Raw genomic sequence first — 18,314 nt, forward strand, 5'->3', positions numbered from 1 at the left:
TTACTTGGTTCTAATACCTACAGTTCCCTGAGCCCCCAGGCTCACGCTGAAATTTATACCCCATTGATAACTATTTTTATAGGAATACTAGAGGCCCAGTGCATGGATTTGTGCACCGGTGGGGTCCCTCGTCCTGGCCTGCGGGGATCGGGCTGAAACCAGCAGTCCGACATCCCCTGAGGGGTCCTGGATTGCGAGAGGGAGCAGGCGAGGCCAAGGGACCCCACCGGTACATGTGCACTGGGCCTCTAGTATGCATGTAAGATCTTTGGTTAATCTCTTCCTGCCTTTCCCACTCCCCACTTCTCTCTGAGATTCATCAGTCTGTTCTGTGTTTCCATGCCTGTGTGTTGAGCGTCTGCCCCCTGGTGGTCAATGCGTGTCATAGCTACTGGTCCAACAGTCACTTGGCTTTTATATGTATAGATTAAGTGTTTGTGGCAGAAAAGCCTAATAGTATCATTTTAATGTAATACAGTTCATATGTGCTTTACAATTTTGAAATTGCTATGAATTGATAATAAAGTGATGATTAAATTCCTGTTGGTCCTGATGATCCATTGTCATTGACACTGGATATTCACTTCATATCTACTTGTTAACAGAGAGTGAGTCATCTGTTGTCCAAATGCTTGGCTGATTCTTTGCTGTCACTTAGCTTGAAAAGTTCTGTGGGTGTCTGGTGTGGACTTTGTGTCAGACCCTGCGAGTCTCTGCCGTTTTCTGGAAACCATCTACACCAATAAAAGAGAAACATGCAAATTAACCATCACTCTGCTACACCCACAAGCCACACCCACCAGCCAATCAGGAGCAAGTATGCAAATTAACCCAACAAATATGGCGGCCAGCCATGGAGCAAGCAGGAGACTTGGGTTTCCCAGGTAACGGAGGAAGCCAAGCTTTCCGCCCGCTCTCACCGGCCCTGGGCTCCGCTCAAAGCTACAAAGTTTCAATTATACAAGATAAGTAAATCCCAGATCCCAGATGCTTGGGTCACCGGGGGGCGTGGCTGGCCTGCAAACCACTACAGACCCCTCGCCCAGGCCACCTCACGCCCCAAGTGAACCCCCACCCTGATCTGAGACACCCTTCAGGGCAAACCAGCCGGCCCCCACCTGTGCACAAGGCCTCTATCCTATCTAACAAAAGAGTAATATGCAAATTGACCATCACCCCACACACAAGATGGCTGCCCCTATGTGGTCAAAGATCCTGCCCCCATGTGGACACAAGATGGCCACCACAAGATGGCCAGCAGGGGAGGGCAGTTGGAAGGGACCAGGCCTGCAAGGGAGGCAGTTGTGGGTGATCAGGCCAGCAGGAGAGGGCAGTTGGGAGGGACCAGGCCTGCAAGGGAGGGCAGTTGGGGGTGATCAAGCCTGCAGGGGAGGGCAGTTAGGGGTGACCAGGCTGGCAGAGGAGGGAAGTTGGGGGGGACCCAGGCTTGCAGGGGAGAGCAGTTGGCGGGGGGGGACCAGGTCTGCAGGGGTGGGCAGTTTGGGGGGGACCAAGCCTGCAGGGGAGGGCAGTTAGGGGTGACCAGGCCTTCAGGGGAGGGCAGTTAGGAGCAATCTGGCTGGCAGGGGAGTGGTTAGGGAGTGATCAGGCTGGCAGGCAGAAGTGGTTAGGGGCAATCAGGAAGGCAGGCAGGCAAGGTGTTGGGAGCCAGCAGTCCTGGATTGTGAGAGGGATGTCCTCGAGGGGTCCCAGATTGGAGAGAGTGCAGGCTGGGCTGAGGGACACATACCCCCGTGCACAAATTTCATGCACCAGGCCTCTAGTTTTATTATAAACTTTATGATAGTATTCTCATTACAGGTCTGGTTATGACAAAACTGAGCTATGTTAGCTTAAAATAAATTGTCAGGTGATCCATGTAATGGTTGAAGAGTAATTATGTCTTTTGACAGTAAAAAATCAGTTTGTTCTCTAAAAATTTAGTTTGTTGTCACTGTATTCTGGGGACTCTGTCTTTCATGCAAAATCATCTCTTCATTTCTTGGATTACTTGGAAGAGATTTGTTCCAACTGCCTATATGGTTTCTTTTTTAAGTCAGATTGGGAGAGGGGTTTGGTTTGGTTTTTGCCACGTTGGAGGTATAGGTGACATCCAGAGTGTGAACTGGGCTGGCAGAATGAAGATACTGGAGATTCAAGGCCCCACTGGGAGGATGGCAGCCATTCTGGGGCTGATGTGCCAAATACTCGTAGTGCAGGGCACCGACTGATCACTGGCCTGGGCCCTGACAGAAAAGGCTTTCCTTCAGGGCATGTTTACTTCCTCTTGCGAAACTGCCAGCTCTGTGCCCTTCCACACTTAAAAAGCCATGTGGACCCTCTCATTCTCTGCAGCAATGGAAAATGCTTGAATGACAGTTAACTAGGCTTGGAAGCCATGCTCTCTTGGGAGAATAATGATCATGGCCAAGTTGTCATCTATATAATAAAAACCCAGTGGTCGTGACACCATAACGACCAAAGACCGGGTCACCAGGAATCTTTGTGCATGGCGAGGCACGTGTGGGTGGGCAGGACTGCGTGGGCAGGGCCACGTAATTTCGTGCACCGGGCCTCTAGTCTATATAATAAAAACCCAGTGGTCGTGACGCCATAACGACCAAAGACCGGGTCACCAGGAATTTTTGTGCGTGGCAAGGCATGCGTGGGTGGGCAGGACTGCGTGGGCAGGGCCACGTGATTTCATGCACTGGGCCTCTAGTTAGTCATAAAATAGGTGAGTAGCCCAGTCCAACAGAGGGTGTGACCATATGTAAAAGATATTTAGACATAGTCATATTTATAAAAACTATAAATTTATAAGAAGACATTGTATCTTAGACACACCTTATCTCTGGGGTTTAAGGCATATGAGCTCTACTCTGCAGGTTTCTGATTAAAGTCACAATTCCAGTTCTGAGGCCTAGCAGGCACAAACTGACTTATTCATCTAAAGAATTGTTTTGTCCCCACTTGGGGTGATACAGTGTTTTGTGGCTTCTCTGGGTGTGAGACGGGTCCAGAAATCAAGCCCCTTTCCTGTTTGCTGCTCAGTTCTCTCCGAGGGCTTTGCTCTCCATCCCTGGCTTCCTCCCTCCCTTCCTTTAGTAAATCTCACACCCATAGCTGTCGCGGGAAAGTTGCAGAGGGAAACATGAATTAGACCTTCATTTGGTCTCACAGGGTTCTGAACAGAGTGGTGGTAGGCTGGCTGGTGGACAGACACATCTGCTTGGTGACAGACAGTGGCAAGGGTAGCCTTTCCCAGAAGGCTAGGGGATCCTGCAGCCGAGAGGACGGCAGGGGTAGCCTTTCACCATAAACTCTGACCTCTGCATCAGAAGTATGGACGAAGTACGGGAGGATGCTGAGGTTTGATTTCTGCTTTAAACTTTAAGACTTAACTGTCTTTGGATAGTGAGTCAGGAATCCTATCATCTTCCTGAAGGGCTGCTGATAGTTATCAGCTGCAACTCTCTTCCAGTTATCAGCCCGAACTCTTTTGATGTGTAGTCATTAAAAAGATAAATCATAACTTTCTGGTTCACTCACCGGATTTATCCTAGAAAATGTCCTGTGCCTCGCTGAAGCCGGGGCCTTACTGAGAAAGCAGGTCAAGTCCTTGGAGTGCTGCTGTGTCTGCGAGGTGCCCTCTGTGTGAACCAGGAAGGTCATGAGGCAGAAGCCCTACTGATGCCTCCACATCACTGCAGCACGGGAGGTGGCACCATATACATGTTAACTGAACAAATAATATAAGTATTTTGAATCCTTTAATTTTTAACTTACTTATCCTCTCTTAATTTTCCTTAGTACAGTAATATAGGACATACTTTTCTGACTCTAAAATTGCTTTCCTAATATGAGAAAATTAGATGAAATGATCCTTTAGGCTCCTTTCAGGTTTAAAATTCTGTAAATAAATGATTTGCAAATATATAATTAAGTGATGGGCAAAACATGCCTTCGTTTGATCTGCTTGCCTCCTCGCATTCAGATTTGTGGAAATATAATACTCTCTGCGCTCCCTAGTACAAGAAAAATGAAGCTGAATGAGTTTTCGAAAGATATCTAACCAGAAGTACTTTAAAAGGTGTTTTAACAATATCAAATGATGAAAATACTTTTAATGCCTTTTTAAGAATCAGGAATTAATAGACAGTTTAGGATCCAGTTTACTGTAACTGCTGGCATTTTTATAAGTAGCCTCAGCTTCAAGCAAGAATGTGTTCTGATTTCCCCCCTCTATGTTCTCTCAGTGCAAATCATGACCATTTCAACTTTGTTTTAAATCGTTTGAATTAGGTATAGCAATTTTACCTGTTTAATACGACCCAAAGTAAGCAATACTTTGAAAATTGGAATTATAGCATGTTCTTAGTTGATGTTGATGATTTTCTATTGAAATTTGGTCACTTTCCAAATCGGACTTTATATTCACCTGAGAGTACATGTTTCAGACTGAGGCCAATTGCTTGTGCCGCTGTAGATGGATTTTTGTGTTGGTGTGTTATGATTCAGTTTCACAAGAGGTTTAATTAACAAGCTTTTTAGGGAGAAAGCCTTTTATTTCATGCTTTAAATGAATTTATTTCATGAATTTAAAATAAATAGCATTGTGAACTCACATTCGTGGTGCTTGTTAGGGTGGTGGAATGTTCTGATGAATCATACCAGATAAAAAGATGTCGATTGGAGGTGGACACAGGGGAGAGACGCATGCTTTTCTCGCCCTTCATTTGTTTGAGAGAATGGAGGGTAATGAGATGTCATGGAGCATGTTCTTATTGAAAATTTCTTGATTGAATTTATCTTGCTCTGTGTTTCACATTTAGTTTGCACAGCCAAGAGTCTTAGGTTTGATTGCAATAATTTATCCCTATTTCTTCCTTCCCAGTTTTATCATTTAAACACTGTCTTCCACTTCAAGCAGTGAAAAATAAAGATGTAAGAATGAACTCTGTAAAATGAAATCCTTTCTTTTTATACAGTTACCAACCCTAATGTTTCCAATCTACCCTGGGCTTTGCTCATTTTTTATGGATTTGGAGTTTCATTTTCATGAGGGAATTTAGAATTCCAATGTATTTTGTTGGTCTTTAAAATAAGATCACATTACTATCAACTAAAAAAGCAGAAACTTGTTAAATGTAAAATTCTTTGACTTTGGTTTCCTCCTAATTAAATAGATCTTGCCTTCCTTTTCCGTCCTGTGTGATATTTTCCTTCTACGGTAAGGTAAGCTGGCAGTGTATCCTTTTTAGGAAACGGCCTTGGAATTAAAAGCAGTGGTGCAATTCTTCCAACTTGACAAGTCAGTCAGCTTTTACTTAGGGCTATAATAAGTGTTACATTCTTCGCACTTTTCGAGAAGTCTGAAAATACCAGCTTGGTTTTAAATGAAAATATCAGCAGGAGAATGTGCTCCAAGTGCGAAGGTCTAAGGCATCCAGTAGTAATAGCTATCAATTGGTCTTGTGTTTCTTAATCATCTCCAGCAGTTTGTTAGACATCGTAACCTATGTGGGAGTTTAAATAACAGTAGCTGTGATCATCCCAAGGGGAACTAGTAGAATAAGAAGGGATGGAGGCCAATGGCAGAACTAACATAGAAGGACAGGCTAAAGAGGAGATAGCAAAGTCATGGTCAAAGAGGTAGGAGACAGTCCAGGAGGGTATTGTAACAAGAAGCCAAGGGAGAATTTCAAGAATATTGTTGGCTCCCTTGGGTGCTATAAGATGAGAACTGAAAAAAAATCTATTGAGTTATGCAATTAAGAGGTCACTGCTGACCTTTGCCAAAGAAGTTTCAATGAAGTGTAGACATGGACTCCAGGTCTCAGTGGGTCAAAGAGTAAACTGGAAATTAATGTATAAAAACAACTAATGTGGATTACTAACTCATCATGTATAAAGGCAAAGAGAGAGGTGACAGCTAGAGGAGAAAGCAGTGTTCAGGAGGGACTATTAACTTAACAAAGGTAACAGAGAGCTTGAGTGTATTTACAGGCTATAGGGAAGAAGCCAGTAGATAGAGAACAATTAAAAATATGGAGGAAATATAATAACCAGTGAGGAGGTTGATCTCAGGATTAGCCTTGATCAGGATTTTGCTACATTAGGAGGATAAAAGATAAAGGTGGTCACAAAATACAGGTGTTTATAGGTTATGTAAGTAAAAAGTTTGATATTTACAAGATTGAACTTATAAAATACAAAGTCAACCTGTATGCTACTAAGAAATTATTAGAAATTATACTACCTAGCATTTGAGAGCTTACTATACATTGTGAAGCATTGAATTTAAAAAGAAACAGTATGTCATTTAATTTCATCTTCAACTCTGAGGAAGATATCATCACTACTTAATCAAAGAAAGCAAGGCTTAATGAGTTTAACCTGTCTTGAGGTCACAGAAAAATTAAGTATTATCTCAGAACTAGTCATGTGAGCCTGGCTGGTTCTTACTCCAGGTACCCATGTTCTTAACCACAGTTGTGGTGAGTGAGGGGTGTTGAAAAGAATGGTGAGCATTTGGCAGAATGGAACAGAGAGATTATTGTGGACAGGTAAAAGAAGGGCACTGGTGCAACCATAGCAGGAGACCATGAATCTGTGTTGGCACGTGTCTGCACAAATGGGTTTTCCTAGCAGCAGTTAGCAGCCTGAGTGAATGATTATATAAGGGAGAGTTAGAGTGGAAATTTTTTAGTTCCAGACTGGATGGATGAGAATATTAAGGCATAACCTAGCAAAAATTCCTGAATTCCAAGGATAAAAAGAAACCCCTTTGAGATCCCTCACACCAAATAAAAGAAAAGGAAATAAGAACCAGACTGGCCTTAGACTTTTGTAAAACTGGAAAGTAGAAGACAGTAAAATAGCAACTATAGACCAGTGAGTGGAAAAGGAATGCAACCAAGAGTTCTGTTACATCTTCTAGTACATGTCAAAGAAGATGAAAGATATTTGAAAATATGAACTAGAATATATATCACCCACCTGAGAAAAATACTTGAAAGAAGATAAAATAACAGAGGGATGAGAAAAGATACCTCCGGATGGAGAAAAGATAGAAAGTAGGTGAGCAATGAAAGTGGACACAATTAAATCTAAAAGAATAAAGAGAGAGGGAATGTGTAATGTAAGTGCAAAATAAGGTTTCTTCCAGTAGAAAATACATAATACAAGATAATTTTAATATGATTGCAGAATAAAACATAATAAACTGTTTCAGGAAAATTTAGGATTAATGGGAAGGAATTGAAACCACTAGCAGGAGGGAATTTAAACCATTTTACAAGGTTTTTCTTGTTGATGTAAACAAGCAGTAGAGAAATAGAGCATTTTGATGAGAGAGAGAACCTTTTAAGTTTCCATCTTATGTAACTAAGCACTAAACCCGATAAGGAACATTTTAAAATAATAAGTATCACATAGTTATACGGAAGATAACAGTCATAAACCTAAATACACAAACAACATAGCAACTAAAATGTAGGACAGGCCCTGGCCACTGTGGCTTAGTTGGTTGAACGTCATCCAATGTACCAAGAGGTCGCTGGTTTGATTCCCAATCAGAGCACATGCCTAGGTTAGAGACTTGATCCCCAGTAGGGGCATGCAGGAGGAACCTGATTGATGTTTCTCTCTCATGGATGTTTCTCTCTCCCTCTCCTTTCTCTCTCTAAAAACAAACCAATGCAAACGTATTTTTAAAAAATGTAGGGCAAAGTTGTTAGAAATGCAAGAGGAACTTAAAATATGATATAGTGGAAAAAAGAGATTAATATACTTGTCTCAAGAGGATGAAGTGGTAGAAAAAAATAATGTAATGGAGGAATTAAATCAATAAACTTGAATATAAATATACACTCATCCCTCAAGAAATAAACTTATTTTGTGTGTTTGTGGAACATAATCAAAGATGTATTTAGAAAACCTTAACAAATTAACCTTAACAAATTTTGACGAAATAAAATAGATTTTACAAACCACATTCTCTGGTCACAAGCCAATAAAATTAGAAATATATAATGATAAATAACTAAAAATTTAGAAACTTTAAATTTGAGAAACATATTCTAGGCATGACTAAGATCAAAAAATAAAACTACAAACTATCTATACAATAAAAACATACTCTTCATTCTCAAACTTTGTGTAACGTGTAGCCAGAGGGGAAAAAATGTAGCCTTAAATTTTCTTAAAGAATGATATGAAAAAGAACTAAATAATAATCTTAAATTCAAACAACAAGAAAAGTTAACCAAAAGAAGCTAATAGAAAGAATGAAGATAAAAGCCTAAATCATGGACCCAGAACATCACAAATGGTGCATACAAATTTCTAGGCTTAATCTCTATGCAAACTCAAATATCAGGTGTGTTAGAGATCAGTATGTATGGAAATGGAAGCAGCATGTCAATTCTATGAAGATAATTCTGGCCCTGGTCATTTATCCCCCTCAGATTCCTATCTGGAACCAAGTGGTTAAGTTGAGTTGGGTGGCCAGCTCTTCAGGTTTCTGTTACAGCATCATCATAAGGCTGGAGGGGGTTTCAAAATCATGCTACCTCTAGTAGGTACTCCTACACTAAATTCCCCTGGGAGGAGATTTGTGGGTCTTTGGAATGCTAAGTCCCTAATAAACATCTCATTTAGAAAAGATAAGACCCCAAAACATAAGTAGACTATAGTTTTATGCATTAAAGGTAATTATAGAAGAACAGGTACATGTAAATATATTATATTTAAAGATTTCTTTTTATTCTCCTTTATTCATCATACCTCTCTAGAAAACTTTTGTTAACAGCAGTTCTATATCTCTGAGGCCTAATAGACTTTGTTGTTGCCATCTTGAAGTTACAAATTTAAGCAGTCTTTATATTGCTATTGGAATTCACTGTGTATTTTTTCTATTTTTTTAATTTATCTTTATTGTTGAAAGTATTATAGATGTCCCCATTCCGCCCCCACCCCCCTGCCATTGAGCTCCCCTTCCACCCTGCACCACCCCACCCCCAGGCCTTCACCACAACTAATGTCTGTGTCCATGGATTACGTATATACGCATATAAGTTCTTTGGTTAATCTCTCCCACCTACCCACCCACCCCCACCTTTTCTTTCTGAGATTCTTCCATCTGTTCCATGCTTCTATGTCTCTGGATATATTTTGTTCATAATTTTATTTTGTTCACTAGATTCCACATATGAGTGATTTCATGTGATACTTGTCTTTCTCTGACTGGCTTATTTTGCTTAGCATAATACTCTCCAGGTCCCTCCATGCTGTCTCAAAGGGGAAGAGATCCTTCTTTTTTATAGCTGCATAGTATTCCATGTTGTAAATGTACCACAGCTTTTTTATCCACTCATCTACTGATGGGCTCTCAGGCTGTTTCCAGATCTTAGCTATTGTAAATAGCACTGCTATGAACATAGGGGTGCATATATTCTTTCTGATTGGTATTTCAGGCTTCTTAGGATATGTTCCCAGAAGTGGGATCACTGGGTCAAATGGCAGTTCCATTTTTAATTTTTTAGAAAACTCCATACTATTTTCCACAGTGGCTGCACCAGTCTGCATTCCCACCAGCAGTGAACTAGGGTTCCCTTTTCTCCACATCCTCGCCAGCACTTGTCATTTGTTGATTTGTTGATGGTAGCCATTCTGACAGGTGTGAGGTAATATTTCATTGTTGTTTTAATTTGCATCTCTCTGATGATTACTGACTTTGAGCATTTTTCATGTTTCTTGGCCTTCTGTATATCCACGTTGGAGAAGTGTGTATTTAGATCCTTTGCCCATTTTTTAATTGGTTTGTCTTCCTTTTGTTAAGTTGTATGAGTTCCTTATATATTTTGGAAATTAATCCCTTATCAGATATATCATTGACAAATACGTTCTCCCATACAGTGAGCTTCCTTTTCATTTTGTTGGTGGTTTCTTTTGCTGTGCAGAAGTTTTTTATTTGGATGGGATCCCAAAGGGGAACAGAGGAGAAAACGTACTGTGTATTTTGTATGATCCCTACCTTTGTCTCTTAGCACTGTCACTGACAATGATCATTAAGCAAGCATGTCAAACTTGTGGCTCACAACGAATATTTTTGCAGCCCAGCCAATTAACAGTATGTAAGAAACGTTTTAATAAAAATTTTGTAACTTAATTTTTACAATATCCTGTTATGCATAATTATTAATAACGAACTACAACGTTCGCTAATGACTGATTACTATAACCGTGTTGCATTCATTTCCCTTACGCGCATGCGCACCATTTCTCTCCACTAATACTAGCAGCGAATATTTCAGCAGCCAATTGCCACCTCATTAGTCTTGTACTGACTTGTTTGGCGTGCGCAACAGGAAATATTTCACTTTCGGAGAACAAGAAAAATAGGTTTATTTGCGTTACGCTTATTAAAATTTGTGCAATTATTCAGTGTCTGGTAAGTTAATGTTCAAGAAAAAATATTAATTTTTTAAATGTTCTGTTATTTTATGTTAGCCATTACTCATTTATTTCAGCCCTTTGTATTCAGTATGTCTCTATCGAAATAACCGACGCTTGTATGAAAATTGAAGCTTTTGTGTTTTTACTGGCCCACATAAACTTAAACCTTGTTTATTTGGCCTGTGTTAGCCTTTGAGTTTGACATGCTTGTCATTAAGGATAAACAGCTGCTGTTTATTGCTGACTCAATTTGAAACGATGGTAATAGTACATTTGAATTATTGCTTGATTTGTGGAGGGGATGGGGAGAAGGGGAGAAGGTATGGGAAAGTCTAATTGTAATTTTTCAGAAAATTTATAAAACTATTCTATGGTAATAGTTGATGTCTTCCTTTAGGCTTTTACTACTAATTAGAAAGTGAACTGCTCACACATGTGTGTGTGTGTGTGTCTTTGTGTGTACATGCACGTGTGTGTGCTCTTTACAGAAGTGCAAGTTTAGCATCATATCTGATAAAATATGGGAAAGGGGAAAAGAGGACTTTAAACACTAGAAAACATCTCCTGTAACAGTTTGTAATGTTTACTATATTTACATTAGTTTTGAGACCTTTTCTAATTCTAATGGGCCCAGGAAAACTATATATATAAAAGCCCAATGACCATTATGGCAGAACCACCGAAAGACCAGAACGACCGGTTGCTATGACGTGCACTGACCACCAGGGGGCAGACGCTCAACGCAGGAGCTACTTCCTGGTGGTTAGTGCACTCCCACAGCTGGAGCACTGCTCAGCCAGAAGCCAGGTTCACCGCTGGTGAGTGCAGCGGCGGTGACGGGAGTCTCTCCCACCTCCATGGCAGCACTAAGGAGCTGGGAGCCAAGCAGTAAGGAGCGAGCAGGCAAGCAGTTAGGAGGGAGCAGGCAGCCAGTTAGAAGTGAGAGGCCCCGGATTGTGAGAAGGATGTCTGAGGGGTTCTGGATTGCAAGAGGGTGGAGGCCAGGCTGAGGGACCCTCACCCCGCCCCCCCCCCCCCCCGCACGAATTTCGTGATCTGGCCTCTAGTATAGAATAAAAATTACAACCACTACCATCCAGAACAACTATTAGATATAATAATAATAGTAATAATAGAATCAAATTTGTTTTAAATTTTTATTATTCTATTGGTTGGGTTTTAAAATTTATGTTTGGAGGGAAGCCATGCAAAAAACCTTTATAACTTCTATTAATTTATAGATCATGCCCAAAGATAAAACTGCATCTATGCCTTACATCTTCCTTTTTATGTCATTTTACCCATTTTTCAAATTTATGATAATAGCGCTAAGCTTTCTCCAGATTATTAAAGTGATTTTCCTCTTGTCTTCCAGAGAACAGCTGGAGAAATCATTTCATTTTACTGTTCACTTTTCTTTTGATAATATTAGCCTCAAAAGAAAGTAGCAGGAAAACGTAGTGTCTTTATTATTCTTTCCCACATCTCTCCCTTTTTAACTTTATTTTTTAATCTATTTTTATTGTCGCAATATTACAGATGCCCCCTTTTTTCCCCCATTGACCTCCTCTCCCCCACACTGACCTCTCCTCTCCATCCCACCCCCACATAGTGTCTTTAGAGCAAGGAAACAATGGCCTGGTTTTCACCATCCGTGTAATTCAGTTGATGGGTATCTGAAAGCTTTTGTTCATTTATTCCTGAAACCACATCATCCTAACTGTAACTAGCTTCACTCCAAATCACCAAAACGTCTGTGATATTTTATCTTTGGCCTTCTTTAGCTACTTACCTTAAGTATGACATATCAGCTTTTACAAAGTGCCCCTTAGGTAAAGTGTATTTTCTCATCCTGAGCATACTTTTCAAACAGGATGTTTTATGACATGTATGAAGTAGCAAAGAGTTGTCTTTACTCCCCATTCATTTTACTTTTTACACACACCATCATGAATATTTTAGATCTTTTCCTTGTATTTCCACGTTTTATAAAGAGGTGGAACCTGAGCATGATCTTCTCTTTGTTTCTTTTGTCTCCGCCTGCAGGATGAGTATAAGCCGGAGAAGTCTCTGTCTGAAGAGGACTTGAAGAACGCAGTGAGTGTGCACCACGCTCTGGCGTCCAAGGCCACGGACTACGAGAAGAAGCCCAATGTGTTTAAACTGAAGACTGCCGACTGGAGGGTCTTGCTCTTTCAAGCCCAGTAAGTTTTGTTGGTTTCATTTCTTCTGTTTCTTAGTTTGCATACCACCACTTCACACTGAGAAGAGAATCAGGATCCACAGGGGAAATTTTTTGAGTTGGAGACAAAGCCATTGTTTACATTAGAGAGATAGCCGCCTAAGAAAACTAGAATAAGAAATAGAAACCCTGGACTCAAGTGTTTTGTTTGCTACAAAGTAGCCCTGTGACATTTAGTCGGCCACTTTCCATCTCTAGAACTTCCATATCCTCGTGAATAAAACACAAGGGTTTTAGTATGCAAGGCCTGTCACACGATGAGTAAAGTAAGCCTGGCTGCCAATCACCATTTCCTAGCTCTCTGTCCTCCCATGTAATTTAACCTCTTGGAACCTCAGCTTGTCACTAGTGCAGATGACAATGTATATCTCGTAGAGTTCTTGTGAGAATTGGATGAGATCAAGTGTACAAAGTACCTCACACAGTGTCTGGCACATAGAAACTGTTCAATGGTAAGTGTAGATTTCCATTCATCCTCTCTTTTCTCTCCTCCTGAGCTCAATTCTGTGATTAAACTAGGAGGAGAAGATGAAATCATACTGTGGGCAAATAAGTAGGATGGATTGCCAGTTTAATGAGGGATCCATGCCAGCCTTAGGGTTAGAAGTGGAGCATCCCACATGGAGAATTCTGGGTCTGGGGTGAGAAACTGGATTTTCAGAGTGATTGTAACAGGAGCTCGCATGGCGTGTGTTCATGGCAGGCAGTGTTCATTGTCAGCCTGAACGTGACTGCAGAATCACTCAGCACAGCACGGCTGAGGGACCACATTTGGCATCAAGATAGTGAGCATGAGCCCAGCTGGTGTAGCTCAGTGGTTGAACATTGACCTTTGAACCAGGAGGTCACGGTTTGATTCCGGGTCAGAGCACATGCCCGGGTGGCAGGCTCCACCCCCAATAGGGCGCAGGAGGAGCAGATCAGTGATTCTCTCTCATCATTGATGTTTTCTCTCTCTCTCTCTCTCTCTCTCTCTCTCTCTCTCTCTCTCTCTCTCTCTCTCTCTTCTCCCTCCCTCCCTCCCTCCCTCCCTCTGAAATAAAAAATATCTTTTAAGAAAAAGATAGTGAGCATGAGTGTCTGCATACTTGTTGATCAAAACAATGTAAGATCCAAAAAAGAAATCGGAACAAGAACAGGTGCTCAAATGATTTGTGGATGTCAAACCTGCAAGGGTATAAAATTGCTGACATCCGGTGAGGAGGAAGTTGCAAGAAAATCCAAGTGACACGGGACTTTTGTAGTGTGGGAGGAAGACAGTTGAACACCACAAAGGGAACCATAGCCACATGTACAACTATAGCTATTAGTAATAAAAGTCCTTCAAGTTATTCTATTCCCCAACATTATTTTCAATCTAAAATACCAGATAGAATAACTAGGAGATCCCAATTCCTTCAGATAGAACTGATGCCAGAATTAGTCAATTGAAATAAAGAGCCGGCAAAATCAGGTTAGAGGGCACAGTGCAATGAGGAGATGATACTCGTGTGGTCCCTGGTTAGTGGGGTTTCTCTCCAAGTCATCGGTACGGGAAATGATTTTAGCGTGGCTGACATTTTGGCCACCTTCTGTTTATTGATTATATACATGGTGGGTAATCTATCCTGCTTCACAATCATTTATGAGTTCCCAGATATTTATTAACTGCTGTCAGTTCTAGACTTTGCGAATAGGTGACATGTAAGTTAACAAATGATAACCTCAGATGATGTCTATATCCTCTCATGTAGTTTTTTTTTTTTAACATCATATATATGTGTTATACAACCCATTTAATTTCACAATTAATTTGTACAGTTCAGTGATTTTTAGCAAATTTACAGACTTGTGCAGCCCTCACCACAGTTCTGTTTTGGAACACCTCCATCACCCCAAAGAGAAGCCCGGTGCTCAGTTTACAGTCACTCCCCATTTTACCCCCCACTCCCACCCCCAGACACCACTAGTCTCCTTCCTGTCTCTCTAGTATCGCCTTCTCTGGACGTTTCCTATAAGTGGAATCATACAGCATGCGGTCTTTCATGTCTGGCTTCTTTCACTTGGCGTAAAGGTTTGGGGTTAGTCCGTGATGTGGCATGAGTCAGCACTTCATTCCTTTATTGCTGAGTAGTGGTCTACTGTATGGATATAGACCACATTTTGTTTAGTTATTTACTAATTGATGGACATTTGGGTTGTTTTTTGTTTTTTTGGTTTTTTTCTTATGGCTCTTGTAAGGGTTGCTGCTGTGAATGTTCACAGATAAACCTTTTTGTGTCTCTGTGTGTCTATTTCTCTTGGGTTGTAGCTGGGAGTCGAATTGCTGGGTTACATGATGACTTGTAGATACCTTTTGTTGTTGTTAATCCTTACCCAAGAATATTATTTCCATTTATTTTTAGAGAGAGTGGAAGGGAGGGAGAGAGAGAAACATCTATGTGAGAGAGACCCATTGATTGGTTGCCTCTTCAACACACCCCAACTCGAGCCAGGGATCGAGCCTACAACCAAGATATGTGCCCTTGACCGGAATCGAACCCGAGACCCTTCAGTCCGCTGGCCAACAGTCTAACCACTAATCAAACAGCCTAGGGCTGTAGATACCTTTTTTAAAAACTGTCAAAACTGCCTCCAACATGGGTGGAGCCCTTCATATCCCCTCTATCAGTGTATCCCTCAGTTCAGTGGTCAGCAAACTCAGTCAACAGAGCCAAATATCAACAGTACAACAATTGAAATTTCTTTTGAGAGCCAAATTTTTTAAACTTAAACTTCTTCTAATGCCACTTCTTCAAAATAGACTCGCCCAGGCCATGGTATTTTGTGGAATAGCCACACTCAAGGGGCCAAAGAGCCGCATGTGGCTCGCGAGCCGCATTTTGTCGACCACGGCCTCAGTTGGATTTTAAAGTCAAATCGGTGATTGTAAGAGATGAGTTAGTTTTAATTAATTTTTTTACCTAGCCTAAGTATCAAACAGAAAGCAGGTTATCAAATATTTATTATCGAGTGATTTTGCTTTCCCCCTCTGTATCCCTAAGGGGTAACCACAGCCTTACACTACGATGGTCTTAGGTCCCAGGGCCCTCCGTTACCATGGTGATTGCTGTTGAAAATGTTCAGCTCCAATGAAGTTTTGTCAGGGCTTAGTTGTACCAAGAAGAAGAAATGCTTTTATGTGCCATTTTAAACCAGCGATGAGAAGTGGGCAAGGTGTGATGCCCTTAGATACAGAAATGCCCTGACGTCAGCACGTCTGTTTCTCCTAGGGGCCCGGAGGAAATGCAAGGCTGGATAAACAAAATTAACTGCGTCGCAGCTGTGTTTTCCGCACCACCGTTTCCCGCAGCCATTGGGTCTCAGAAGAAGTTCAGCCGCCCACTTCTGCCTGCCACTACAACAAAGCTGTCCCAGGCAAGTCACTCTGACAGTGCTTTGGCCTTGGAAACATTTGTATGTGAATATTGCTCCACATTTGGGGGGCGGGGGTGAGACCTTGCCCTGGGATGGGTCAAAATACAGTATACTGGGTTTTACACTTCAGATAGGAAGCTGACACAACTGAGTCAAGGTTAGTAGGTCACATACTTTGAATTAGTTTCTGAAACTTATATTAATTTACTGCTCAATCAGTCAGACAGGCCTGGGTTTTTCGGTTTGTTTGTACTAACAGCTCATTTTTTTTTTTTTTTTAACGAACTAGCTAATGTTAGACATCCTGGATGGAAACAAGCCTTTTATACATTCTCTCGGTTTTTTGAATTGGGGCTTTCCCATATCCCAAGCTGTATTTGATGCTAAGTATATAAAAATATTCCCGGGGATACTGCTCACAGTTGAGGGGGCAGAGCCTCCCCTCCCCTCAGGCAGAGCTAAGTGTACCGCGTGGGTTTGCCTGGCTCCTCAGGACAAAGTGCTCGACCTCCTTCCAGACGTCCTCACGTGGCTTCTCTCCTGTGTCAGTCTGCTGTCTCTGAAGACCACAGCATGTCGTGTCCCTCTCCTACTAACACTCTGCGCCAAGGACATCGCATGCACTCCAGGTTTTCTAGCTTCAAACCTGCGGCAGCACCCTATTGTCATTGCCTAGTCAGGGATTTGGGAAGTGACTTAGATGTCTACTGTGAATTTCTTATTGGTGCACCAATAGAAATGGATCCATCTGGCTCTAATCAGCCAGGTCTTGATATTAACAGGCTCCTCTACACATTTGATATCATAACTATCAATGATACACTTATTAGATAAAAGTGTATTATGTGTCTGTTGTACTTCAGAGACTATTTTGGTCTCTGGAAATAGAAAGGCAAATGAAGCCCGGATGCTGAGATTGGATTGGCAAATACAAAGGAGCAAGTCATTGCAACCCAGCTGGATGGGAGGTTCAGCAAGGCTAAGTCCAGAGTGCTGTGGGGTACAAGAAAGGGACAACTCTCCTGGCCTCGGCGGTGAAGGAGGACCTGTGATGTCTATTATGAAGCTTGAAGGATGAGCAGCTGTTAGGTGTGTGGGGGAAGAGAGACTGATCCGGCAGAGGACTGAAAGGCCCAGAGGAAAAAGCCCTGGGGTGCAGGAACCACACCTAAGTCATCACGTGTGGTTTGAGCACAGTGCGTTGAGAAAAGGCTGGAAACGTTCCTAGAGGAAAGCTAGGCCAGGTGATGAAAGGTCTTATGGGTCATGTGAGGGATTCGGATGCTTCACTAGTTCCCCAGCATCCTCAGGATAGCAGTGTGAAAGCAGCAAAGTAATGTGATTAAATGTGTGCTTTAAAAATCATTCTTGTTACAATAGGAAAGATTTATTAGAGAAGGAAATTTCTAGAAGCAGAAAGGCAATTTTACGCTTTTAAAAAATATTTATTTTGGAGAGAGAGAGAGAGACAGAGACAGACTGACTCATTTGGGGTTCCATTTATGTATGCATTCATTGGTTGATTCTTGCATGTGCTCTGACCGGGATCCACGCACAACCTTGGGGATTTGGAATGACACTCTAATCAACTGGACACCCAGCCAGGGCAGAAAGGCTACTTTTAAAGGCACTTTCAGTAATGCAGAGGGAACGTAACTGAGTTAGTTGTAGAAGAGATGGATGGAAGGGGAAGTATGTGAGAGCACCCCAGGGTACGGAATGGATCTTCCTGTGGCTCGGTGAAGTGCAGGAATCAGGGCCACCACCTGGGCTTGAGCAGCTGGGGAGGGGGAGTCTGACCTGGCCTTTGGGACCTCGTTGTCTCCTGGTTCCCTCCTGTTGCTTCTTGCCTGGGTCCTTTCCTCTTTCTAACTCCAAACGTTGCAGTGCCTGGTGCTCAGAAGCAGATCAGACAGACACTCAGCAATTTTTTTTGTTCTTTGAAAACAAACAACAAAACAAAACAAACAAAAGAAAACACAGGGAGAATGTTGTGCCAAGAAAAGGAAGAGAAGCCAAGTAAAAATAGGAGAGAAATGTCCACTGTGACGTGGTGGGGGGTCATTGGGTCCGTTGGTGAGAGCAGAATGGAGTGATGGGAAGAGAAGCCACGTTGGTCTTTGCAGAAGAAATGAAAGGCAGTAAGGAAGTGGAGGAAGGGAATGTGTATAAGTCTCGCCCTAAGTTTATAAAAAACAGACTGGCAGGAAGAAGA

General features: G+C 41.8%; 1 protein-coding gene across 9 annotated transcripts in view; it reads left to right on the plus strand.

Annotated features, from left to right (window-relative positions):
• The window catches only part of PSD3 (pleckstrin and Sec7 domain containing 3), a 517,431-nt gene that overhangs the window by 466,985 nt on the left and 32,132 nt on the right, over positions 1 to 18,314 (plus strand). For all 9 annotated transcript variants that reach the window (XM_079778598.1, XM_079778601.1, XM_079778602.1 and 6 more), the window contains 2 exons: positions 12,508 to 12,665; positions 15,955 to 16,099. In XM_079778598.1, coding sequence (XP_079634724.1) covers positions 12,508 to 12,665; positions 15,955 to 16,099 — 303 coding nt within the window. The remainder of the gene's footprint in view (positions 1 to 12,507; positions 12,666 to 15,954; positions 16,100 to 18,314) is intronic.

Source organism: Cnephaeus nilssonii (assembly GCF_951640355.1).
Source record: "Cnephaeus nilssonii genome assembly, chromosome: 8".
Classification (NCBI taxonomy): domain Eukaryota; kingdom Metazoa; phylum Chordata; class Mammalia; order Chiroptera; family Vespertilionidae; genus Cnephaeus; species Cnephaeus nilssonii.